The 24884-nt window shown below is 45.4% G+C and overlaps 1 protein-coding gene across 4 annotated transcripts in view; it reads left to right on the top strand.

Moving 5' to 3' along the window:
* The first annotated feature begins 2117 nt into the window (after nt 1-2117).
* The window catches only part of STAB1 (stabilin 1), a 62111-nt gene continuing 39344 nt past the window's right edge, over nt 2118-24884 (top strand). For all 4 annotated transcript variants that reach the window (XM_064156539.1, XM_064156540.1, XM_064156541.1 and 1 more), the window contains exons 1-13: nt 2118-2215; nt 8672-8808; nt 10811-10926; nt 12076-12161; nt 13342-13411; nt 14291-14386; nt 14785-14901; nt 15909-16105; nt 16715-16848; nt 18389-18516; nt 20386-20477; nt 20979-21101; nt 22633-22779. In XM_064156539.1, the coding sequence (XP_064012609.1) occupies nt 2135-2215; nt 8672-8808; nt 10811-10926; nt 12076-12161; nt 13342-13411; nt 14291-14386; nt 14785-14901; nt 15909-16105; nt 16715-16848; nt 18389-18516; nt 20386-20477; nt 20979-21101; nt 22633-22779 (1524 nt within the window). In that variant the 5' untranslated portion in view covers nt 2118-2134. The remainder of the gene's footprint in view (nt 2216-8671; nt 8809-10810; nt 10927-12075; nt 12162-13341; nt 13412-14290; nt 14387-14784; nt 14902-15908; nt 16106-16714; nt 16849-18388; nt 18517-20385; nt 20478-20978; nt 21102-22632; nt 22780-24884) is intronic.

Raw genomic sequence — 24884 nt, 5'->3', positions numbered from 1 at the left:
TGTGCTGTGCTCCTGCTGCACAAGGGCACTATTCCCTGTTTGAGTTTCCCCCTGTTTACTGCTGTAGTAGTGCTTGCCTTTAAGAGAGGTATGGTCTGATAAGGAACCGGCTGGGAACTGTTTGATACTGCTGCAAACCTCCTGGTGTTGTTGTGAATCTATTTAATTCAGGCAGGAATTTCAGCCTTTTTCGCTTCCCATCCTACTTTCCTTGTAGTGAATGGGACACAGTGATGATAAGCACCAATGGAAAGCCTTGGAATCAGTGTTTATGTGTCTCTTTTCCCCTGTAATGCTTTCAGTATTTAGCCATTTACTAAATAGTCTGAAGATTCATTTAAAGATGCCCATGCTGCTTCAAGTGTTTCAGGGTAAGCTGTTTTCACATCACAAGTCTATTGGCTATTTGTGGATATCCAGTACTGGCAACTTACTCTGTATGCAGCCAGCTCTTAGCTAACCCACAAACAAGAAGCTAATGTCTTTCTAGGCTGCCTTTTCTGGCTGTATGCCCCTCATGGGTAGCATGGAGCAGAGAGGCAGTCTCACTGTTCTGTTTGCAAGGGCAGTCTGGTGTCGTGACTGCTGGTAAGGAAAGCATTGCACAGCTTCCATACTAATGGAAGGAAGGTTGGATAAGATGACCTCTGAAGGATTCCTTCCAACCTGGTGCATTCTGTGATTCTAACATACCTCTCTACACAAATGCTCTCAGTGTCCATTTGTGACTTTGCTGTCTCACCAGAACCACTCTGAGTTACGTTGACTCTGCCCCTGACAGAGTGGCAGCCTATTGGGCAGCAACCATCCCAGGGCTGCAGTTGTGCTGGAACAGGACAAGTGGTCTGAGTGGTCAGAGTGAGCTGTGGGCTGGTACTTCTGCCAACGGTGCCAGTGGATGGTTGTGTGCCTGATCTGCTTCCTGTTGGTGCAGGGTATATAACAGTGCTGGCTGCTCATCATGCTGCCTGTGGCTGTGGGATGGAGGAAGAGGTGAAGCAGCGCTAGTAGGTATGGCAGCTCTTGCATGCTTTGTCTGTCACTGCCTGTGTGTGCAGGGGGCAAGGAAAATGTTAATGCTCTCAACTATTTATGTAAATGCAAGAATAGGTTCTAATTTCTCCTGATTTGATTTAGGCACCTTCATGTGCTATTAATGGCTCCAAAATTCCAAGAGCCCTCATTGCTCAGCAGGATTTGTTACTAACAGAAGCAGTCCAGTGGGTTGTCCTGGCAGCACAGAGAGACAAATCTGTCAGTAATAATGTATTGGTTGTTGGTAATATTCAAAAGGAGAAGATAAATGATACCATTATGATAAAAAGATAAATTATACTGTACCTCAGTCTAGCATGTTGGTATGGGGTTTTTTATTCCATTTTGGGACCTTCTGATGCTGAACACTGAGGAAGTGCTCCTTGGATTCATTAAGCTGTCAGCAAAGTGTTTGGGAAATGATGTGCTCATCGTTGCTGCCATGGCACTTGCAAAATGTGATGCTTTTCTTACAGAGAAACTCCAATAATTCGAATAAGCTTCAAAGCCCACCCAGAGTGGTTGTTTGGCTGATGCAAAGTGTTGCATTGTTGCACAGCACATCTCTGGTGTTGCCTAGCTGGTGTGGGATAAGTGATGGTGTGGTCTATCTTCTGTTTGAGGTGTTGTGAATATCCTAACGCCAGTGGTCAGAGGAAATGAACTGACTCTTTGTGAATTCATGGTATTTAAGTTAGCCGATTGGATTTGCCTGCAGTTAAACGTACAGTTAACCTCTTTCCATTCCAATTAGTTGAAAACTAAGGATTTCCTTCCTTCTGTTTTGAACTGATATGTAAGAGGAAATCCGTGGATGTTCCTGTTTTGAGTAAGCCTTTTACTAAGGAGCCCTGCTTGTGCATTTAAAAAAATAGAATAGAAAGAAAAAGGCAATCTTGATTCAGATGTAACACTAGAAGCAGTAGATCCACTTCTGGAGGCTTTGCAGCCAAAGAGCCCAGTGTGAAAATGCTCTCTCCCTGTTTACTTTTAACCTCTGGTTTGTCTTGGATCTGATTCTTAGTAGGCGGTCTTCTCTCGCAGACATTTCAGCCTCTATCGCCTCCCCTTCAGTAGAAAGGGTCCTGCCTGTGGAATCATGAAAATGCATCCTCCTGGGTTGCTGTTTTTCTTCTTAGCAGCATGCTTCACTCCCACAGCTGACTGCCAGAGCCAGAAGGTAAGTTTGGGAGTCTTTCTTTAGATGTTTGTTGAATGCTTCATCATGTGTGGAAGGTTGTGTGTTAGTAAATACTCCTCCCCAAAACCTCCACTTTTCACCTAGGTGCCGAATAACATCCATAGCGAAGCTTGAGGGCTGTAAGGTATCTTCTCTGCTTAGATGTGTAGTCTCGACTGAGGAACTGAAAATGAGGTTGAAGAGAGCTACTGGACTTTTAGTGGATCAGATGAAATTTGTGCTTATACTCAGCACTGAACTCCAAAGCAGCAATATGGAAGGAATATGCTCAGCATCTTTGTCTTTCACCGTGTTCCGTGCATGTGATGGGAGCTTAGCATCCAGCAGAACAGGGCCATAAGTTATAAAAAGCGTTGGGTTTAATCTCATCAAACTGTTGCTTTGCAGCAGGGTAAGCAAGCACTTTTGTTTCAAGTCCATTTCACTCTCAGTGAGGAGCGTGCAGATTACTTTCTGCTTTGTTTCAGTTTAGTCACTTCTCTTTTGCCTCCTTTATCTCCACTGCTGTGTTCAGCAGCAGCATCTGGAATAAGATGATGCTGCCTTTGCAGATCTGTTCTCTAGGCTCCATGGTGAGGCATCCCATTGTCTGTAGGCTAGAATTCAAACTAATTCATGCTGTATCTTTCTGCCATCACTCTTTTTGTGTCCTGCTGCTGGAAAAATGAACTGACCTTACAAAGACCGAGTCTCTGTAAGGTGCTGGGAAATCTTATTCCTTGGGGATAGGGGCTATGGAAAGGTGGTCTTGTCTTGAATGGCAGAGGGACCTTATGGGGAGCAGACAGACCTCTATCAGAGAGGGTTCATCTGAAAGACTTCATTTACAAAAAAGCAGCACTGAAAAGATGCTTTGGGTGGAAGATTTTGCTTAGCCTCTTTCACAAAAAGGCCATTAATGACTGCTAAGCATGCAACTAAGGTAAGGACCCCATGAACCTTTAGGTCTGTAGGATCTTTAAGGTGACTTGAGCACAAATATTGTCTCTACTGGTGATTTTAGCTTGTGTACAGGCACTGTTTCCAAGCAGAAGGATTCCAATATAGTAGTGTGTTCAGGGGCATGGGTTCACAACTTCAGCTACTATAAGTGGAAATTTATGTCTTTTCACTTTGAGACACAGTTTCTGCAATCTCTGAGGGATCTGGCTTGGTGTAAAACAGTTAAAATATCAGCTAATGAGTACTTGCTCATGGAGAAGTGAAATGTTTTGAGTCACCTCTGGAGCAGTTTATTTAATCCAGAAAAAATAACTCCTTTTTAGAATTGTGGGGTTGGGTTGGTGTTTTTTTTCCACAGGATTCTCTCTTTTTGAAGAAAGAATAAATATTTGAAAGGTTCTAATAGGAGGCAAGGAAAAATAAGGGTCTAATGAAGTCTCGTCTGATAGTTTGGAGCCTTAGGATCTGTTTGCAGTGGAAGTGCTGTGACTTCGTAAGAGGCCTCCATTGGCTCACTGAGAGCAGTCCAGTCCCAGGCAATGCTGGAGGAGAGCTGGTGGGAAATGATGGGATTGCTATCTGCATCCCTTTGCCTCCAGTGCTCTGCAGCTGAAACAATGAGAAACTCCAGGGCAGTAACAGATCTTGTATTATGTGGTCTCTCAGTTTGGTCATTCACCCTCTTGCTGACAAACAGCTTGGACAAATGTGAAAGTTTTGTGTGTCCAGGAGTTGCTGCTCTGTGCAGTCAAAGTGTTCCTGAGAGCTTCTTGGGGTGGTAGATGCTTAATGACTCAAACATGTGTTCTGTAAAGGGCAAATGCACTGGAAACTTGGTGATTCATTAGACAATGACTGTTTCCAGAAATGACTCCCAGGATTGCTGGAGCTCAGCTCTGACATCCAAATGTGTTTTTCTTTATTCCTTGAGTTTTTGCCCTATAGAAAGATTTGTGTTAGAGTTGGGAAGGAAACGATGAAAGGTGAAAATGAAAAGAATTAAACTACTCCTTAAAAAATTCCTCCCCAGCTTATACTCTTGAAGCAATAAGAGAAAGACAAACACTTGAGAAGTGAAGGATATCTGTGTTAGAGTGAGAGAAGGGAAGGAAGCTCTGCAGCATCCAGAAGCTCAGATGTGTCTCATCTAGCCAGAGGGCAGTGGCTGTTCGTGCACATGCAAGGGGTCGAGAGAAGTAGAGAGCAGAGTCCAGCTGCCGCAGACAGAGCTCAGTGTGGATAGAGGCACACTGGCTCTTAACTTCTTTTAGTTACAGCTTGATGTCTTCTGCCTCCTTTAAATTTGGAGCTGCTTGAAGGCCCTACTCTTCCTCTTCCATTGCGTTGTACCCAGAGTGTGATACAGCCCAGACTTCCATCACCCCATCAGAACAGTGACTTCTGCACCCCCTTTCCCTGGCACAGCCACCATGCACCTCACTGACTCTTGGCCCACCAGGCAGCATTGCTGCATCAGAGGAGTACAAATTCACTCCAACTGCTTCAAACTTGGAAAGAGTGATCACAGGTGCACCCAAGGGAGCAGTGCATCATTGTTTTCCATGGGGCTGTGTCCCAGGAAGCAGTTCTCACTCAAACTCCTATGTGTCTTTCATCCCCTCCAAAATTCAAGTATCCAAACTGTTGCATTTCTGTCCCTTGATTCCCTCTTCTGCTTTTCTAAGAAGCAAAGTGCTCCAGAAAATGACTGCTTCATCAGTTCTGTCACTCAAATAAGAAGGGAAATATTTTTTGTTTTGTTTTCCACACAGCTCTTTTCTTCCTCTTTTCCTTTGCCTGCTGCTGCTGACACAGGCATATTTCCTTAGAAAAAGAGGAAGATCTTACTGGAAAGTTGCCTAAAGCTCAAGAAGTGTCCCAGGAAGGTAGGGAGGAATTTACAGTAATTCATAGAATCAGTCAGGTTGGAAGGGACCACAAGGATCAGCCATTACCAACCCCCCTGCCATGGGCAGGGACACCCTACCCTAGAACAGGCTGCCCACAGCCTCATCCAACCTGGCCTTAAACACCTCCAGGGACAGGGCCTCTACCACCTCCCTGGGCAACTCATTCCAGGCTTTCACCACTCTGATGCTCAACAACTTCCTCCTCACATCCAGTCTGAACCTACCCATCTCCAGCTTAGCTCCATTCCCCCTAGTCCTGTCACTACCTGATAGCCTAAAAAGTCCCTCCCCGGCTTTTTTGGAGGCCCCTTCAGATACTGGAAGGCCACAGTGAGGTCACCTGGGAGCCTCCTCTCCTCCAGAGTGAACAGCCCCAACTCCTTCGGTCTGTCCTCATAGGAGAGGTGCTCCAGCCCTCTGGTCATCCCAGTGGCCCTTCTCTGGACACACTCCAGCATCTCCACATCCTTCTTGCAATGGAGGCTCCAGAACTGGATGCAGTACTCCAGGTGGGGTCTCACCAGAGTGGAGTAGAGGGAGAGATTCACGTCCCTCAACCTGCTGGCCACACTTCTCCTGATGCAGCCCAGGATCTGGTTGGCCCAGTAATTATCCTCTCTTAGAGGCCTGTAAGTAATTAAAGATGCTCAGAGGGAGAATAACCCTTATCCTCTCCTAGTGTCCATCTCCATTTAGAAGGGAAGCCATAGTGATGAAGGAAAGAGAAGGGAAATGGAACAGCATGTGAGTAATGGTGTCATCCTCCACCACTATGACAGAGAACACATTTAGTGGCCCAACTGTGTCTGCTGCCAGCCAACTCCTGATGCCTGAAAGTAAAACTTAAATAGAAGATTGGAGAGGTTTAATGAGTTTTGTGCTCTGCTCTGTGGTGTTTTTCATGCAGCCAGAGTGGCTCAGACACCTGATAAAGGTCTGTGGGGTAATTCTGACAATACTAACACCATAACTTATGGGTAAGTGTCCACCTCTGTTTCTTCCTTTCCATTTCTCCTTCTGAAGCATTGACCCAGTGAAGGTTAAAGCTGAGATGTAATGTGCCTAGAAAGGCAGGAGAGGTTCCACTCTATTAGACCCTATGCTTCAAATGGCTCCTTTCAAAAGCTGAGCATATTTCCAAGCATGGAGTCCTCATTTGTGCTTGAATGAGCTGCTTGGATGGACTTCTTCCCTACCTCACAAGAGCACCGTTGGTCTTTACAGACTGCTCTGGAGATAGCACCTCATTTATCCATCACTATTGGCTGCCTTCTCTGTCTTGCTCCGTGAAAAATGGGAAATCCCTGGCTGTACTTTGTGTCAGCAGAATGAAAGCATAAGGAACAGCAAAGCTGGTCTTCTTCCTGATGAATAACATCAGTAAATCTGGGCTAGGTGGGTTGAGTGGGTCTCGGATTGGGTTCAAGCTGTTTCTCTTGCAAGGGAGTCCTTAGCATAACATTTCCCTTAGAGGTTCTGCCAGCAAAGGAAGCAGTGCTTATTGTATGGTAAGGGCAGACCCGGATGCACAACTAGAAATTGATATCCACGTGAAGGGCAGCCACAGGCACAGAAATCACTTTCTTCAATGAGCAGTGCTCTTGTGTGGATGACTGCAGAAACGGGACCACTGGAGGTGAGAAAAGCCCAAGTCCAGGCAGAGGAACGTGGGTGTGAGTCAGGAAAACATTCCAGGGAGATGTCCTTGTGGACCTGGGGGTTATCTCTCAGGAGGTTTTCCTGAGTCTTCTGGCTATCATATGGGAGGGCCTTCCTGAGCTGTTGATAAGAGATGGGAAGCCACCGACTTCCTCCCTTGCCTTGAGGCAAATGTATGCATCTGAGCTTAAATTCAGAGGAAGCAAAGCTGAGATTGCTGATGGGAATTCAAAAGGAGTTCTGGGCATGGAAGAATTGCTGCATTAACAGCATTGTTCAGGGTTGGCTTAAAAAATCCCAGACCAAGGTCTCCTCCCAAAATTTGATCTAATGTTTTTATTTTTAGAAAATACAGTGCCTGTGGAGGCAGAGTTGATGTGAGCTGTGTGGGTTTTTTCCAGCCAGTGACCTTTTGGGGCAAACACAGCTCATGCCTCCCAGCTTTTCTCTGCCACCATCCATGGCAAACTCTGTCTTTGGGTAAAATGAGCAGTGAGGGCTCTCTGCAGTTGCTTGACTGCAGGACTTCAGAAATCCAAGGAAATGCTCTTAGGGTAAAATTGTGTCAAGTTGCCATAGGATGATGATGATTTGCTCTGAGGCAGTGTTGATGGGTACAGGGGTACAGAAAAGCCCTGAGAGGAAACCTGAACCCCTAAAACCATTCTGGCTGGGGGAACAGACTCAGGCCGAATTTATCACTAGTGATGTGAGTTATCACGGTCTCCTACCTGAACTCCTTGCCAATGCTTGCAAAGTCCTTCACACTTAGGATGAAAGCATCAGAGGCCATCGAGGCAATCAGAGAGGTGCAGGGCACCTTTCTTTTTAATCTACACCTCCCTCATCTGTCAAAGGCAATCGACAGGAGAAGTATTTGTGTGAGCAGCTCCTGGTCTCTGGGAAATAGACTGAGCTAAAGCATTCAGTCCTTCAGACCTGTGGGGCAGCAAAGAAACCATAAGTGAACTCCATCAGAGCCACAGCATGCAGAAGAGAAAGGTGGCATGGGATCTTCAGTCAGTGTCTTCTGGCAAGGGTTATTGACTTCAGGTTTGTCCTCATGTAGCTCTGCCAGATGTTTGTCAAAGATCAGCTTACGTTGCCAGTGCAGAGTTATGATTATTTTAGAGGTGGTTAGAATTTTAGCTGTGAGGTTGTGCTGGTTTGAGGCCAATTGGAATGTTTTAATGAGAGAAATCAGATCACTGGTTGTGAAAAGAAAATACTGATGAGGTCTATATCATTCATTGGTTTGCTGAGAGGGATAAAAAGACAAAATATCAACAATTTATCCCACTCTGGTCTGGAACACTGGATGTATTCGTTTCCTCCTCACTCCACTCTCATCTATTTTCCAACTAATCTTGGCTATCAGAAAACAATGTAAGCTTTGCTGCTTGGGAAGGAATGGGGGTGGGGGTGGCTTTAGGCCTCTTCTGGGCAGTGTTTGTCCAGAAGGGAGTTTGGATTTCTATATTAGTTCCAATTTGTGTATAACTAAATGCTTGTAAATACATTGTGTGTGTATATATGCTTGGGAATTTTGCCGTGCTGTGAATAGAGCCTCAGCTTACTTCCAACCCGTCTGAGATGCTCTGCTAAATTTCAGTAGTTGGAGGGGAGGGGGGAAAGTTCCTAATCCACGACAGAGGTGCAGAGGAGAGATAAGATAGCTGTGGTCTGCCTTCTAGCTGAGATCCAAGCAGAGCAGCAGGCAGCAGTGTGGTGTGATGTGATGGTTTAGCCTGTATGAGTGTGTGGCGTACCCCCAGCCCCAGCAGCTGTGCTGGCCCCTGCCCTCCCCGGTACTGTCTAAGGAATGATGCCATGTTAATATAGACGTTAAAAGCTGGCAGGATGAGTGGCTGGGGCAAGAGTTTAATTTTGGGCTTCTCTCCATTCTGATTTTTCCCTGTTGAAGCTAAAATCCATGCGATGCAATATCAAGACGATGTTTACCTCAAATACAATGTGCACGTCCTGCGCTGCAGCACCTAAAATGTTGTGTCCAAGAGGCTGGTCAAAGACCACCCAAGGATCAGGAGTGAGGGACTGCAGGTAAGACCCTATCTCTAACCGTGTTCAGGTTTTGGTGCAGCCCTGCTGTGCGAGGAGTAGCTCTCAGGAGAGCACACATGATTTTTTTGGCCTATAAAGATCCAAAGAGGTTTGTTTTCAGGTGCACAAAAATGGATTGATGGCCCTTTTTATTGTTGCTTTTGTCGTCTTGTAAATCCCAAGCTGTTTCTGCTGGCCTCAGGGTTCAATACAGGCAGAACAAATTACATGGTAATTACCTCTGATTTACCCTAAACGACTTGAGTTTGCTAATCCTCCTGAAGCAGCTTAATAGAGGTCTGACTAGCACAGAAACCTGTTTCAGACGCAGAACTCCATAGTGGATTATTAGGAAAATAATATAATGATAGTTCCCCTTGTCTATTCTCCCAGCTTCCAGCAATAATCCACTGAACTTTTTACCTTCCTAGCTCACTTTCTGACAATCACTTGCTCATGTGTTCCCTGCTCTCATTCTGTTGAGCTCAACTCTAATAGGAAATGAGTGAAGGAAAACTGAATTTACCAGGAAGCTTTTTAAAACTGAAGCACTATAGTTTATTGTTTGCATATCTGTTCAGCAAGTGAATGTCAACTGGTAATATATAGCTCCATTGTCTGCTGTTTTCTGTGCTTGGCTGTGTTCTGCTGAAATACTCTAAAATAGCTGTCACAGGTTTGCAGTTTCTAACAGTTTTTTGCACAGCCACATGCAGACTTGAAGGCTGAGCAGCAGTGCTACCGAGACAGTTTCCAAGTTCCTTTTGGGAAGGATGTGGTTCCAAAAATAAAATGAAATGTAAGAGTAATATGAGTGTATGCAGCTTTTTGAAGTGCTAGCTGCTCTTGTGGTGGTGGTTGGACAGTCCTAAGAATAGCTCTGTGCTGCGTACGTGCAGAACAAGAGACAGTGCCACCAAGGGCTTACCCTCTGTGCAGAAGTGATGGATGAAGGGTTGCAAACAAGTTGCTGCTTTGGAGATTTAAGGAGTTTGGCCAAAATTGAAGGGAGAGTCTGTGAATAACATGCATGTTAAATCCAGATTTCCTTAGAATCATTAAGGCTGGAAAAGACCTCTAAGATCATCAAGTCCAACCTTCCACTCAATGTCACAATGACCACTAGATTACATCCCAAAGTGCCACATCTACTCCTTTTTTTAACACCTCCTGGGATGGGGACTCCACCATCTCCCTTGACAGCCTGTTACAATGCCTGACCACTCTTTCAGTAAAGTAATTCTTCCTGATATTCAATATAAACTTGCCCTGGTGCATCTTGAGGCAGTCTCCTGTCATTAATTTAAATGTTCATCATCTCAATCTGGAATCTTTAGTGACAAAGAAGACAAGTCCTGCAAAGAAGTGTTGTCCTTCCACAGTTACTTCAGTTACAAAGTTAAATTCTGAGTCACCCTGGAGATCCTAACTTTATTCCTGTGCTGTCTGAAGCTTCTGTCCTGATGTCCTCAAACTGCCCAATGTGCAGTCCCTGGCAGGTTCCATGTAACCAATCTTTAAGTCTCAGGTCAATGGGCATCCTTAGAGAAGCCATAACCCAAGTCCCAAATCTTGTGCACAGGGAATGATGATGTAGCCAGATGGGGGTTGGTTTCTTCTCTCAGACCACCAGTGACAGAACGAGGGGACACGGTCTCAACTAGGACAGGTTTAGGCTGGAGGTTAGGAGGAAGCTCTTTGCAGAAAGAGTGACTGGACATTGGAATGGGCTGCCCGGGGAGGTGGTGGAGTTACCATCCCTGGAGGTGTTTAAAAAGAGCCTGAATGTGGCACTTGGTGCCATGGTTTAGTTGACTAGATAACAACGGGTGATAGGTTGGACTTGATGATCTCAAAGGTCTTTTCTACCCTGGTTGATTCTGTGAGAGTCCTTCTCTCCCCTCAGAACTCAGGGCATCGTAATGTGATTGCTTAGGAACCCCTAAGCAGGCCTGTGGTGTGCCCATGTTGTACTCATGAGTCTGGGATTGTTCTTTTTAAGATTCACTGTCAAGTTAGGAGCAAATACCCTTTCCCAGCCAGGATGCCATCACGTGTGTAAGAAGGAAATCGAGGAGAAAAGATGCTGTCCAGGATTCTGGGGCACAGAGTGCTACGGTGAGTTTGTCTTCTCTCTCTGATGCTCTCAAGCTGTTGAATAAGTCAAACCAATTTTAATAGGACACACTAAATATGCATTGAGGTGATTAATTGTCATTATTCCTCAAAGACAAAATCTCCATTTTCTGTCTGGGAGGTTCACAATATAATGGGGAAAGAATCCCTTTGTGTTAGATGAGCTGAACCCTCTCATATTTTAACGTGTAACGTAACCCCCTTTGGTGGAACTTCCTTTTGTTTCTTCTTTAAAAATAAGCTCTTGGAAAGGCATGTTTTTGTTCCTCTTCAAGAAAGTTTCCAAAGGAAGAGGAAGATACTTGTTTCTGATGCTCCTCTAGTCTGCAGTGTGTGTGACACATGTGCTCTTGCATGGTCTGGAGTTAGCCATTCAGCCACAAAAAAGACTTAGCAGTTCCAGCCTGAGGTGGAAGTAATTGTCCCAATGCTCCCACTCAGGTTTAGGCCAAGAACTGAGCATTTGCTTTTTCCTTGTCTTCAAATTCCAAAAGCTAAACACTTCCCATGTAACTGACTGATTGCTGGGATATTTCCAGCCCTACAGAAAATGGGGCTTTTCAGTGCTTGACCCTGTTCTCACACAAAATGGTTTGAATAAGCAACTGGCTTTGTCAGAAGAATTACTTGCCCAGAATAACAAAAAACAGTCCCCAGAACTTGAAGCTACCCGGCTCCAAAGATGTGTGGGCCCTGTTTTTCTGAGCACACCTTCAGCTCTTCGTGAGGTCGGGCAGAGCTGAAAACGCTCGGTGTTGCTCCGAGTTTCAGAACTGCTCTTAGATGTCTGGTGCTGCCTCTCACTGAGGCTAGAAGCAGTAGCTCAGCCTCAAAACATATTTCAGTGCCTTTGCTGAAATTCTGTTAGTTATGGCCTGTTGGGGCTTTTCTTGGACATTTAATAAAGGGCTTATCCTACCTAGTGGCCAAGTTGCTCCTTGGTGTCACTCCTGGCCATATTCACCAGCTATGTGACAGTTAGGTGTGTTGGATAGGCAGACAGGGACTTCGCTGGTGAAGAGGCCATTGATTTTGCACACCTGCAATGCCTGGGGAAAAGAGGAGAGGGGAAGAGGGATACAGTGGTGCTTGTTCAATCTAATCTTGTCTGGCCTATCTCTTGCTTTGTAGAGTGTCCAGGTGGCTCTAAAAATCCCTGCAATGGCCATGGGACATGCTTGGATGGTATTCAGCAAAGTGGGACCTGCACCTGCAAGGTGAGTGCCTGATTTATTCTGAGGCCAATGTGCTACTGTTAAAGGGAGCTCTGTAGCATGCATGCAGATGCTTTGGATGAAAGCTGCCCTTCTGTCTGGAAGGTCATTAGCAGCTGCTTCCATTCCAGCATCAGTGCCTGTGGTTTTCCTGGAGGGTTGGTGCGGTCTGTAGCAATGCTAAGATATTGTTAGTGAGGTGTGGAGCTGGGAAGGGTTGCTGGGGGGAAATGAGGAAAGAATTTAACCCTCTGATCATCTGAAGTAATTGGTGGCTGTCTGTGGCTGTAAGAAGCCCTGAGATACCTGGCTCTTAATGCCCCACACCTTTTCCAGACTTTGAGGAGATACACCCCAGGTGAATTGGTCCTCCAGTTTGGCAGGCAAATCCTCTCTCAGGAGAAGCAAGAGAGACCAAAAAGAGAATTTAGGACAGACGTTTTGCTGTGTTTTTTGTTTTGGTTTTTTTTTTCTTTACATCTCCAGACCACAAAAGCAGAAACAATTCTTGCAGTTTTGAATCACACAGAGCAGTATTTCAGAAACTTTTAGCTTAATAGATCGAGGTCAACGTTGAAACTCTGTCTTATGAACTGCAGGGTTTTACAGTATCTTTAATTAATAGCATTGTGAGCTACAATCCTACCTTTTGGGCCTTCCTGGGGTGGGGGGGAAAGGAAGTGAATTTTGGATTTAAATCAAAGAACTTTACATCAATTAAAATCTATTCTTTAGTTCTCCAATACCTGTGAAAACAATGTCAAAGTCCCACTGCCATTACTGAATCCCAAATCGCTTTTCCAGAGAGGTACCAGAAGCCAGCTGGCACATTCCTGTGTGTTTGTGGTCAGGATGTTATTTCCTCAGTGCCCACCAGAATTGTGCTGGCATTTTGCATGCACTTTGTGTCAGCTTACACTCTGATTTTCTTTGCCCTGTGGCAGGTTAATACTACCATAGCCTTGAACAGATCAGTTTTCTTCAGTGTGTTTCTTCAGCCACGACAGCAAATAAAAAATGGGGGGAGACTTTGAATCATGGTGATGTGTGAAACAATGCAACAAAGTAATTGAGGCATTTTGGTGCCCTTTGCAACCTGCTCTGGGTGAACCTGCTCTGGCGGGGGGACGGATTAGATGGTCTCCAGAGGTCCTTTCCAACTCCTGTAATTCTGTGCTTCCAGGAGCAGTACAGCGGTTTTGCCTGCCAGAATTGTCGAGATGAAAATCATTTTGGCCCAGACTGTCAGTCAGGTAAGGATGAGTAGTTCAGGTGAAACCTCCACAGAATACCTAACAAGGAAAGAGGAGGGTGAGTGAGGAAGAGTGCTGGAGAGAGGATGCCAGCTGGCAGTGTTCAGTAGCAGGTGTCCTGGCATTTGTCTCTGTGCCTTTCTCCACTGTCCCAGTAGACACATGCTTCTCAGTCTTTCACTCAAATCAGTCCATTGTTCCTATTCTAAATGTCTCCTTCCCTTTACCAGGACCATCCCAGCTTCTCTGTTTTTACCCAGGCTGTCAGCTACATCCCTGGAGCAATCCATACTCACTTCCCCAGGTGTTTTCCAGACTCCTATAATCACTCCACTTGTCTCTCAGTTTCTTCCTTGCTGCCCTTCCTACAAAATCAGTAGGCTCAGTGCTGCTTTCTCACATAGACTGTTTTTGGAAGCAATTTATGACTAGCGCTGCCTGGCTGTTAAAGGAGTCCTTTTGTCCAGCTCCTGGTTCTTTGTTATCCACCCAGGTGACGTAGGTGTGATCTTGGTGGCTGTGCTCACACACAACCACCAATGCTAGGATCAGAGATGTGATAGATCCTCATAACACTCCTTCCACACTGGCTGCAGGAGCTTTAGAGGACTGGGAAGTTAAAACACACGTCTGAAAAGCTGGTCTAGATGTTGCATTCCAGGCTGCTCTTACAGGGTGGTACATTGTCTGCTTGAGCTCAGGACATGCAGTTTGCCCTCTGCAAGCTTCTGGCAGGGCCTGGTTTTCAAAGGAGCTGTGTTTGCTGTGGATTATTGGTGGGAAATCAACGTGCCAAGTCCCAGGCATCTGTTCAGTGCACTGGAGCCCTGTGTGCTGCCTTGCAGCTGAAGGTCAGGTTTGTCTGGACTTCCCTTGCAGTGTGTGACTGTGTGCACGGAGAATGCAGCAGTGGCGTGACTGGGAACGGAAGCTGTACCTGCTATGGAGGCTACACCGGCCCCAGGTGTGACCAAGGTAAACACACTGGTAGCTGCAGGGGGGCTGTGATGACAGAGCTATGGGCTTGGATACGTGTGTCCCAAAAGGAGCTGGGGGGCAAGGAAGGGTTTGGGAATGTAGAGGGAAGATCATCTGAGCTCTGGAGATCTAGACAGTGGGAAAAGCTGGAATATGCCTCTCATTCTGTGAGAGTAGCCAAGTCATCCCATCTATGGAAAGAAGATAGATCCTTTCATCTCTCTAAGCCTTGTGGGACCTTACTACCTAGACTTTATCCTCTGGCTTTTGTGCCAGCTTGGGGGCCCCTGGAAACCTTGTTTGCCTTAATTTCCAAATATTTTGTAAAGTAAGTTTTACCTCCCAGCAGTGCTCTGCATGCTGAAAAAGAAGCTCTCTTTGCTTTGTGGTTCCAGAGCTGCTTCTCTGCAGAGATGTGGTATGTGAGGCCAACAGCCAGTGTGTGGTACGGGATGGCATAGCCACGTGTGACTGCAAGCTGGGCTACACAAAGAGTGGGAGCACTTGCCAAGGTGGGAAACTTATCTGGGACCCTAAATGATCTCCTGTTGGGAAAAAAACTTACTGCACAGGCATCTTCAGCTGAGTTTGACCACTGTGAATGCAACACTTACCTCACTGCAGAGGCTTGAGAACCTGGTTTTCAGGAATCCCTTTTAAGACCAAGGGCTAAGTTTTTGGCTCTCTTCTCACTCTAGTCCTGAAAGCAAGACATTAATTAGAGCTGCAGGTTTCATCCAGCACTTGCTTAGAAGTATGCACTGAATAGCTGCAACAAGAGGATATTGGTGAGTCCATCCCAGTTGAAATCACAAGGTGTGTAAAAGAAGAATTTTTTCTCTGACCTCCAACTCAGGCTTGTGGATTTGATCTGCTAAGAGAAAGACAGTCTGATGTGTGTGATTAGCGAGCTGTGGATAGCTCTGCTTTTGCTGGTTCTTTGTAGTTTTTGCTGACCAAACTGCAGTCTCATATACCCTTGGGTTTGGTGGAAATCCAGAAGTAAATCCAAGCATTCTCTCTCACTCATACTTCTGTTACTGAAGTAACAGAAAACACAAGGGGCAGTAGCTTCAAACTAGAGAAGAGTAGATTTAGATTGGAAGTTAGGAACAAGTTCTTTACCATGAGGGTAGTGAAACACTGCAACAGGCTGCCCAGGGAGGTGGTTGGGACCCCATTCCTGGAGATATTTTAGGTGAGGCTCAACAAGGCTCTGGGCAACCTGATCTAGCTGACGATGCCTCTGCTGCTTCCTGCAGAGAGGTTGGACTAGATGACCTTTGGAGGTCACTTCCAACCCAGACCATTCTGTGATTCTATGAAATGTGTCATCCTAATTCCTCAGACCAAACAACTCCAAACATCTGCTGTCTGAAATGATTTTATTTTCATAGGAAATGTTGGAAGTTTAACAGAATAAATTACTTGTACTCGACACCTTCCAGGCTTGTTGCAGTCAATGCTGTTCTAAAACCAGAAGTTCAGTTAATCTCACCTCTCATCTCTTTCACTGCAGCTCAGGATCCTTGTGCTTCTTCTCCATGCTCCCCCTTTGCTGAATGTAAGGCTCTTGAACCACTAAAGTATCAGTGCACCTGCAAAGAAGGATTTCAAGGAGATGGGAGTATTTGCCAGCCCATAAATCCCTGTGTTGACAACAATGGAGACTGTCCAGAAAACTCCACCATTTGTATCTACAGACGCCCGGGAGAGGTAAGGGTAATAACAGCACATCAGCAAGCCAAGAGGCTCTGAAAGGTGGCCAGGTGAGAAGTGCTTCCGGTGAGCTCAGCACTGTGTTGGTCAGATCTGCTCTCCTCACCTTGAATCTTGCAAAGAGAAATGAGGCAGCTCTTTTGTAGGGTTACTTCTTGGGTAAACTAGGATGAATGTTGGAGCGAGTCCAGAGGAGGGTCACAAAGATGGTCAGAGGGCTGGAGCACCTCTCCTGTGAGGACAGGCTACAAGAGCTGGGGCTCTGAAGGCTGGGGAGGGACTATTGACAAGGTCTTGTAATGACAGGACGAGGAATAATAGGTTTAAACTGGAAGAGGGGACATTTAAACTAAATGTTAGAAAGAAGCTCTTTAAAGTGAGGGTGGTGACACTGGCACGGGTTGCCCAGGGAAGTTGTGCATGCTCCCCTCCTTGGAGGTGTTGAAGGCTAGGTTGGATGAGGCCTTGAGTGACCTATTCTAGTGGGAGGTGTCCCTGCCTATGGCAGGGGGTTGAAACTGGATGAGCTTTGAGGTCCCTTCCAACCTAAAGCATTCTATGATTCTATGAATGCAGCTGTGTAACCATTATGTTGCCTTCCCTTAGGCATCTTGTATTTGCAAGCCAGGGATGATCAGGAGGACGCCTTCATCCGAGTGCTCCGTGATTGCCAGCGACTGCCGGCAGCACTTCTGTGATGTAACTGCCACGTGTGAAATTAATGCCCAGGGGCATCCTAGGTAAGCCAGTGTAGAGATCGCCACGACAGCAGATCATTCTGCAGCTAGAGTGGCAGCTGAGTTGGGATGAGCTGAACTTTGAAGAAACTGAAAGCTACCAAGGAGAATGGGATAGAGTCACTTTCTGAGAAGAGTCTCTTTGTAGCAGGCCCATTAAAAGTGAAGGGTTTTGCAGCAGCCATTGTACATTTTGGCACGTGGGTCACAAGAAGCTTTCAATCTGAGGCAGCATAGCCTGCTGTGATGTGAACTGGAGGCATGGGTTCCCAGGTTGGTGGTATTAGTAGGGTATTACCACTTATACATCTCCCTTTTAGTGATTGATTATTGCCTTTCATTTGCTCACACATGATTCTATGGGCTAAGCCTTTGACTGTCCTTCCACTCAGGCTTGTAAGCAATAGATTAATTAGAGTTGCAAACTGATGGGAAACAGGAAGGTTGAGGGAAGAAACAGAGCACATTCAGCCTTCTGGAGCAAAGCACCTAGGAGTTGATAAATACTCCAGATTTCTTATCTCCTTAGATAAGAAATACTGCCAGATCTAGGGTCACTTTTTCATACTGGACTCCCAAACACCAAAGAAAGCTTCAATGAGGATTTTGTGCATTACCAGGAAAAGGATCTCCTCTGAGTACTGCAGAGGGAAAGAGCAGTCCCATCTCTGACCCTTCTCAAGTGCTGCTGAAACTCTTTGCACACACCTGTGCTTTGTGTGCTGCAGGCCAGAACTGAAGCAACGGCTTCCTTCCCTGGAGATACGGCAGCAAAGTGCAGGACAGAGAGTTCAGCACAGTCCCTGGCTTAGTGTATCTGTTCCCTAGCAGCTGGCACTCAGCCCTCTGAGGCTGGAGGAATGTCATATTTCCCCTTCCCCCCGTGCTGCGTGTCTTTGGATTCCTGAAGCAGAAAGAGCAAAGCCAACACCTGGACAAAACCCAAACGGAGAAAACAGATGGTTGCAGGGCAGCGCTGCACAGTACGTTGTGAGTAAGGGCTGTAGATCCGTGTGAATCAGGACAGAGATTTTCACATGCAGATAAGCTTTTCTGGAGAAGTCATTAGCCTCTTTCAGGCCCTCATTAAGTCCAAGACAAACCATAGCTAACTAACTGATGTCCTTGAGCTAGCACTCCTCACCGAAGCTGAGAGGTCACACAAGGGCTGCTTGCTAGATTTTCACTTAGCTCAAATTTTCAGGTGCCATAATGTCTGGTGCTGATCGAATGTCTAGTTAGGTATTGATAGATACACTGTGGCTATCTGCACCCTGATGTCTAAAGCAGAGAATCCTCATGGTGGCTGTATCTGAGCAAGCGTCTCCAGTTTCTCTTTGGATAGGTTCAAATTTGCTTGTGCTCCAGAAGTGTGCATCTCTTTTGTCCTGTCACTTAGCTTAGGCAGAAGTTACTAAGCACTTACCTACACCTTAAAGCTGGGATTCATCTTTCAAGTGTAGTTACTGACACGTTGTTGTACTCACCTGTGTGTTGCCAGATGGTTGATAACGATTTGTTTTGTTTCATTCTCATCTCTTAGCTGTGTGTGTAGAGAAGGGGAAATCGGAGATGGGAGAAGCTGCTATAAAGATCTCTTGGGGGAGATAAATCAGCTTAATTCCCGAGGAAGGTTCACTAGGAAGTTAAGCATCGCAAGGAAAATGTTTGGTAAGTGTCTTTCAAATTTGTCTGGGGGATGGAGCCTGTGTGGGGACAAGAGTGTTCCAGGAAGACTAAAGCTTTTCAACACAGTGGATCTATTTCAGTGTGTGACCACGGGCTGCAAGATTAAACACACCACATTGCCAAACTTGTTATTATTTCTGGATTGTGAATCGAGGTGGTTGTTGCAGAGAGCACTGTGGATGAGTATGGGCTATTTGCCAGTCAGTCCCGGTGAAGGAGGTGCCATATCTGCAGAAGGAAAACGTGCCTTCAAGGTGCGGCTCACACTGTTCGTACCAGCCACCGCTCGCAGTATCTGTGTCGAAGGCACAGCAGCCTCTCAGCTGCTGCAGAGATGTAGTGGTTCTTGAGGCTTCAGAACAAGAGGACAGTCTCAAACTGTGCCAGGGGAGGTTTAGGCTGGACATTAGGGAGAAGTTCTTTACAGAAAGAGTAATTGCCGACTGGAATGGGCTGCCCGGAGAGGTGGTGGGGTCACCATCCCTGGAGGTGTTTAAAAAGAGTCTGGATGTGGCACTTGGTGCCATGGTTTAGCTGACTGGATATGTTGGGTGATAGGCTGGACTTGATGATCTTGAAGGTCTTTTCCAACCTAGTTGATTCTGTGATGTGCCATGGGCCCTCTACTTAGTAGAAGCTCTACTAAGCTCTTAAGCAGCCTCCTTGCCAGCAGGCACATGTAAGGGGCTGTTACAGAGATGAAATGGCTTTGTCTTATATACCATGGTAGTTTCTGAGCGAGGAATTGCTTTGCAAAGCATAGAAGACTGTTTTAGAACCTATGTACTGCATATGTTGGGACTGATAGCCACAAAGGTTAATTTTTGCCTCACCATAATCTAAGGAAAGAATGAGATCCTTTAGCTCATGTCAAAGCATATTTATGTCAAATACCTTCTCCAGCTCATCCTCTCCACAGTTTTCTCTTGCTCCACTAACTTGACAGGATGATAGAGACAAGGCTAAGCTCAGCTTGGCATTTGTGAGTACTTATCCCTGCTACACATCAGTATTGCCAACACTCATGTTTTCCATAATGATTTGTGCTATGGGTAATGCAAGAAGATCTTTGGGTTCTTAACTCCTGCGCAGTGAGACTTAATACCTAATGACCTTGGTCAAAGTAGACTTTGCTGGTGGGCCACTGACTATGGAGTGAAGACTATCAACTGGGCTTCATAGCAGCTTCTTAAGAAATGTTTCATCTCAGTAAATCCTGGTGCCACCTGAAAATTAGTTGTTTCAAGGGGAAGACAGAAAATAAGGTAGTAAGCACATGGGAACAAAATTATTACCAGTATTCAGCAGATGTCAAAAGTGACTTGAAGTGGACCAGAATCACCAGCAATCCTCCATAAATCTTGTGGCCACGTGCTTAAAACGAACAGCAAACTCCCTATGCTTGGATAGCAATAGCAAATGCCCTCTGATTCCTTGTACATGAGCACAAGTTATCACAGAATCATAGAGTCAGCCAGGCTGGAAGAGACCTCTGAGCTCATCCAGTCCAACCTGTCACTCAGCCCTGTCCAGTCACTACACCATGACACTAAGTGCCTCATTCAGTCTTTTCTTGAACACCTCCAGGGATGGTGACCTCACCACCTCCCTGGGCAGCCCATTCCAATGCCAATCACTCTCTCTGTGGAGAACTTCCTCCTAACAACCAGCCTATACCTCCCCTGGCACAACTTGAGGCTGTGTCCCCTTGTTATGTTGCTGGTTGCCTGGGAGAAGAGACACCAGGCTAAAAATGGGTAGATTGAAGTGGGCTGGTCACAGTAGGAATAACTGTTGCTGGAGTTACACCATATGTCAAGTAACCACTTCACATTGACAATCTCTTTGCAGTTGCTGGTTGCTCAATGCTGCTGACAAAACATGGGCCTTTCACAGTCTTTGTCCCATCTCTTCTTCCCATTCATGACAAAATGGAATTTAACGTAAGTTTTTTTGGCTTTAGCAGATTTTTGCTATCTTAAGATTCTTTCCTGCCTGAGTTCTGCAGCCTGTTTTAAAAAAATGCTATACCCCTGAGAGAGGAACTTTGGATGGCAGTATTTATAGAAGAAATCTCTGGGGAAGAATTCATTGTCTGGTTAAGCTGCCATCTGATAGAGGATGTTACATCCCTCACATTATTTTTAAAGCCTCTGTCTCTCTCTCCAACATTGACAGAGTTTGTTTGTTTTTAATGCCAGGAAGCTGAAGTTCTTCTGGCCATTCTTCATTTAAAGTTTGAAACTCCTGTGTGTGACTCTTCTTAAGGTTTATGTGGCTTTTCATTGCTTGAGGGCAAGATGAAGAGGGAAGCTCAATCTTTTACGCCAAGGGTTTATTTGTGTGTTAGCTGGAGGGAAAGTGATGTTATGGCTCTTGTAGTCAATGAGATTTTTGAGAGAATGTGTTGTTGACCTTCTGGATGTGGTCTTTGTTCCCCAAAGGACAGCGTTGCTGAGCAGTTGTGCAGAATGCACATTGTTCCTGGGCTGCATATGATAGAAGACACTGTAAAATCCAAGACTATATGGACCTTGTCAGGACATCAGCTAACATTCACTAGGCAGGTAAAGGATCTCCTGAACTGAAGTTCTGGACTGCTGCCTTCATGTAGGGAAGATTGCATCCTGAGCATAGCTTTCTTGGTGCACTTTCCTAATCAGAAAAACTTTTTTCTCTAATCAGCCTGCCTGCCATCACAACAACAAGCTCCTTTGTGGAGTCCAAAGCAAGGTGATTAAGATCAGATATCCCAAGCAATCGCTTTTTATGTCTTACAGACAACCAGAATCTGACTTGGGAATGATCTTTCCTCATTTGTATGTGTGCTCTTTCCTACATGTTAGCAGCTGTAGTGGCTTACATAGAGGAGGCAGCAAAATCTCTTCAGACCAAATCCTTCTCTCTGGAGATTGTGTGCTCAGACATAGCCACATGCTGAATATGTTGTCTTCTACTTTTCCTTTTTCCCTCTTTCTACTTTACTTTTCTTACTTGTCCTAGCAAAGAGTTTTCATCGTTATGTTTTGATATGGAAGGCTTTTTTCCCTCTTCCCCTTCTTCAGTTGACTCATGGTTTCCAGCATCCACTATTCTCTTTCCATTCTGCACTTTTCCTGCGTGCATGCTCACAGATGGCCAAAGGAGGGTTGTGTGTTTCCTCTCTGAGGATCCAGCCTTGGCCTTGAGGTCTAGGTCATAATACATGCACCCCTACATGCATCAAAAGGACAAAGCACTATTTGGAGTTGGGGAACCTGAACTGAGCTTGTCCCTGTTTCTTTTAAATTTCTTTCCTGTTTGTTTACTCTGGAGTCTTTTGATCTGGGAAGTCTGCACCCCCTCCCCCTTCCTTTGTTTCAGCCAGAATGCTCAGGGATGTCAGGCGAGGTTCAGAGGAGGGAGAAGCGGTTCACTAAATACACATGGTGAAATGAAAAGCATAGGGAAATTGTGCTTGGCTGAACTTAGATTATGACTGCAGCACCAATACCTTGGCGCTTAGTTTATAGCGGTTAGCCCTGGAACACCTTTGTATGTTCAGCTTCAGTGTATGGTTGTAGGAAAAGGTCATGTATAGCTAGTATACATGCCTTATAACTCAGTGAGCCTGACCGGTTTAGCTTTGTTTTGAAGGCTCCTTGCTGGCTTTAAAAGCCAATAAAACTTAGAATCAAAGCTGTAGTTCCAGGATTGCCTCCAAATTCTGCATGCTGGTATGTAGGAGGCACCATGCCTCTCCCCTTGTGCTTGGCAGACTCATGCAACAGCTGCATGATGGTCAGTGCACCCTGCTGGGATCCAGAGCTGGGATCAAGCATTGTTTGCACTCAGACAAACTTAATTCTAGAGTAGATTGTTCCAGATTAGGTCTTCTTTCTGTAAGTAGTAAAAGATCAAACTATTACCAAACTGAAGTAAAGGTGGGATGTTTGTTTTGCACCCAGGCTGCCCCTTAAATTTGCTTTTTTCCAGAGTAATTCTGGTTGCACCTTCACCTTGCAGACCCACAGGCAGAGAGCACTGAAGGGAGCAATGATTTATAGGTTTCTCATGATAATGTATACCACAAGACAGTAACCCTTTGTTATTATCCAGGCATACATCAAATCATTTCGATACCAAGACCTGCCAGGGGAACTGTACAACGTGCTGCAATCAAATCTCCCTGCAGCCAATGGCATCATTCATGTCATTAACACCCTAAGGAGGAGCACCAGCACTGGCAACCTCGGAAACCCACAGGTACAAAGACATTTCTGTTCCTTCTGCACAGCAGAATACACACTTCAGAAAAAGAATTAAAATGAAATCTGTTTTCATCATTTAACTTGCAAATCAGAGAGACTTTGTACAAAGGGAAAGGGCTGCTTGTTTTGTTTTCAGCTCCTAACAAGGTCTGTTAGGCACTGTTTTATCAACACAATGTTAAATACAGCTAATATCACTTGCAGAGAGACCTCACAATGATGCTTTGACAGTGCTTGGATGAGCAAGGAGTTTTGCTTTCACTCTCTTTACAGCAAATGTGCTAGTTTGAAGCTAGCTAGAATGGGAAGAATTAGATTACAGGCTGTGAAAAGGAAACAGTGATGATGTCTACTTCACTCATAGGCTTGCTGAGATGTATAAGAACAAGAACACAAACATAGATAACACAGTGGCTGTCTGGGCTTTTGGGCTGAACTTCTCTCTCTAACCTAACCTGCTGTCTGTGTGACTGCTTTCTAACCCTCCTGACCGACCCTCAAAACTACCTTAAACTTAAGGCAAGATCTGGGGTAAGGTAGAGGAGTGGGAGGAACGTGGAAGGGTGGTTGAGAGCCCCTCCTGGGGACTCAGGTTTCTGGGAGGGCTGTTGTGTTTCTGTGCTACCTTTTAACTTGTATATAACTGTATATCTATTGTAAATATCTGCTTGAACATTGTGCTAAGCTGTAAATACAAAGCTTCATTCAATTTCCAGAGCTGCTGAGTCTAGTCTGGGTGATTCCCGAAGTGTGTGGGGGGGTGGGTACCACCCAAACCATCACAGCAAATGAGCTCTTTTTTGGTTATGTGTTAGAGAATTTGAATCTTACAGGACAAAGATTGAAAAAGCATTTTTCACATAAAAATCTAATTAATATTTCCTTAGTTGATTGCTACTACAGTTTGAAATTCTAATTAATCAATCTGTCTTTGCATTAAACATGTTTAAAAGAAGAACAAATGATTATTAGACTTTTTGAAGCTATGTCTTGACTTTAAGATGCTGGGCAGATGTTTCAGGTTAAGCTAAGCACTTCTGCCTATTAATTAGGAGAAGTTTTTGCTATAGCTACTACATTGCCCAGCCTGAGTGTTTTATACTGTTTCTGTATACAGAGAGCAGTCTCTCTTGCCTCCTACTTCCTTGCAAAAAAACAGGACTCTCAAAGCAGCCAGCCTCTTCTTGGTGATGGCCAGTGACAGGACAAGGGGCAGTGGGTGGAAGTTGAGGCAGAAGAGGTTCCATGTGAACCTGAGGAGGTATTTTTTACTGTGAAGGTGACAGAGCACTGGAGCAGGCTGCCCAGGGAGGCTGTGGAGTCTCCCTCTCTGGAGATATTCAAGAACTGTTTGGATGTGTTCCAGTGTGATCTGCTCTAGGTGATCCTGCTCTGGCAGGGGTGCTGGACCAGATGATCTTTCGAGGTCCCTTCCAGCCCCTCACATTCTATGATTCTTTGATTTGGTAGGATTTTTGGTAGTAGTTTGTTCATTGTAATTAATAGTAGTTTGTACCATTGTAATTAATCTATAAAAGCAGCAAGACTGTGTAGTACCTTGGTTGTATTTTGTGCTCAGTGTCATGTTGAGAGTTAGTAGCTCTTCAGCTGAAAGGCCCTAAGGATGTTGGAGCAATTGTACAACTTCTGGCCCCAAGTCTGCTGGCGCTGAAGGTGCTCTCAGTCTTAGGAGCTACAGGATGTTTTCCAAGGAGTGTCAGTGCCTGGGCTCTAGAGGGGAGGCTGGACCTCTATATGCTCAAGTACCTGTCGGGGAGGGTTGCAGCTACTCTGGGATGGCAGAGCAATAAGAGTGCTTGATGCAGAGCTTGCCTTTCTCTGGTCCTTCAGGCACCTCCTTCCCTTGTGATGTTGGCTTCACAAGGAAGGCTAGTGATCACATCAGGCATTTTCTGGTATTAAAACCCTTTGTTCCAGTTTCCCTTGGATAAATGTTCTGTGGGAAGCACTTTCTGCCAAAAAACCCATGCAGATTCCTGCACATAAAGGTCAGACAAAACCCTTTATACGTTTTGGTACTTGAAGGGCCATTCCTCCTGTTACCTTTGCCTTCATGGGCAGTGTGGCAAAAAGGAAGGC

The sequence above is a fragment of the Pogoniulus pusillus genome, chromosome 16 (assembly GCF_015220805.1).
Source record: "Pogoniulus pusillus isolate bPogPus1 chromosome 16, bPogPus1.pri, whole genome shotgun sequence".
In the NCBI taxonomy this organism is placed as follows: Eukaryota; Metazoa; Chordata; class Aves; order Piciformes; family Lybiidae; genus Pogoniulus; species Pogoniulus pusillus.
The sequence above is the reverse complement of the archived record's forward strand: the minus strand, read 5'-3'. Positions and strand labels throughout refer to the sequence as shown.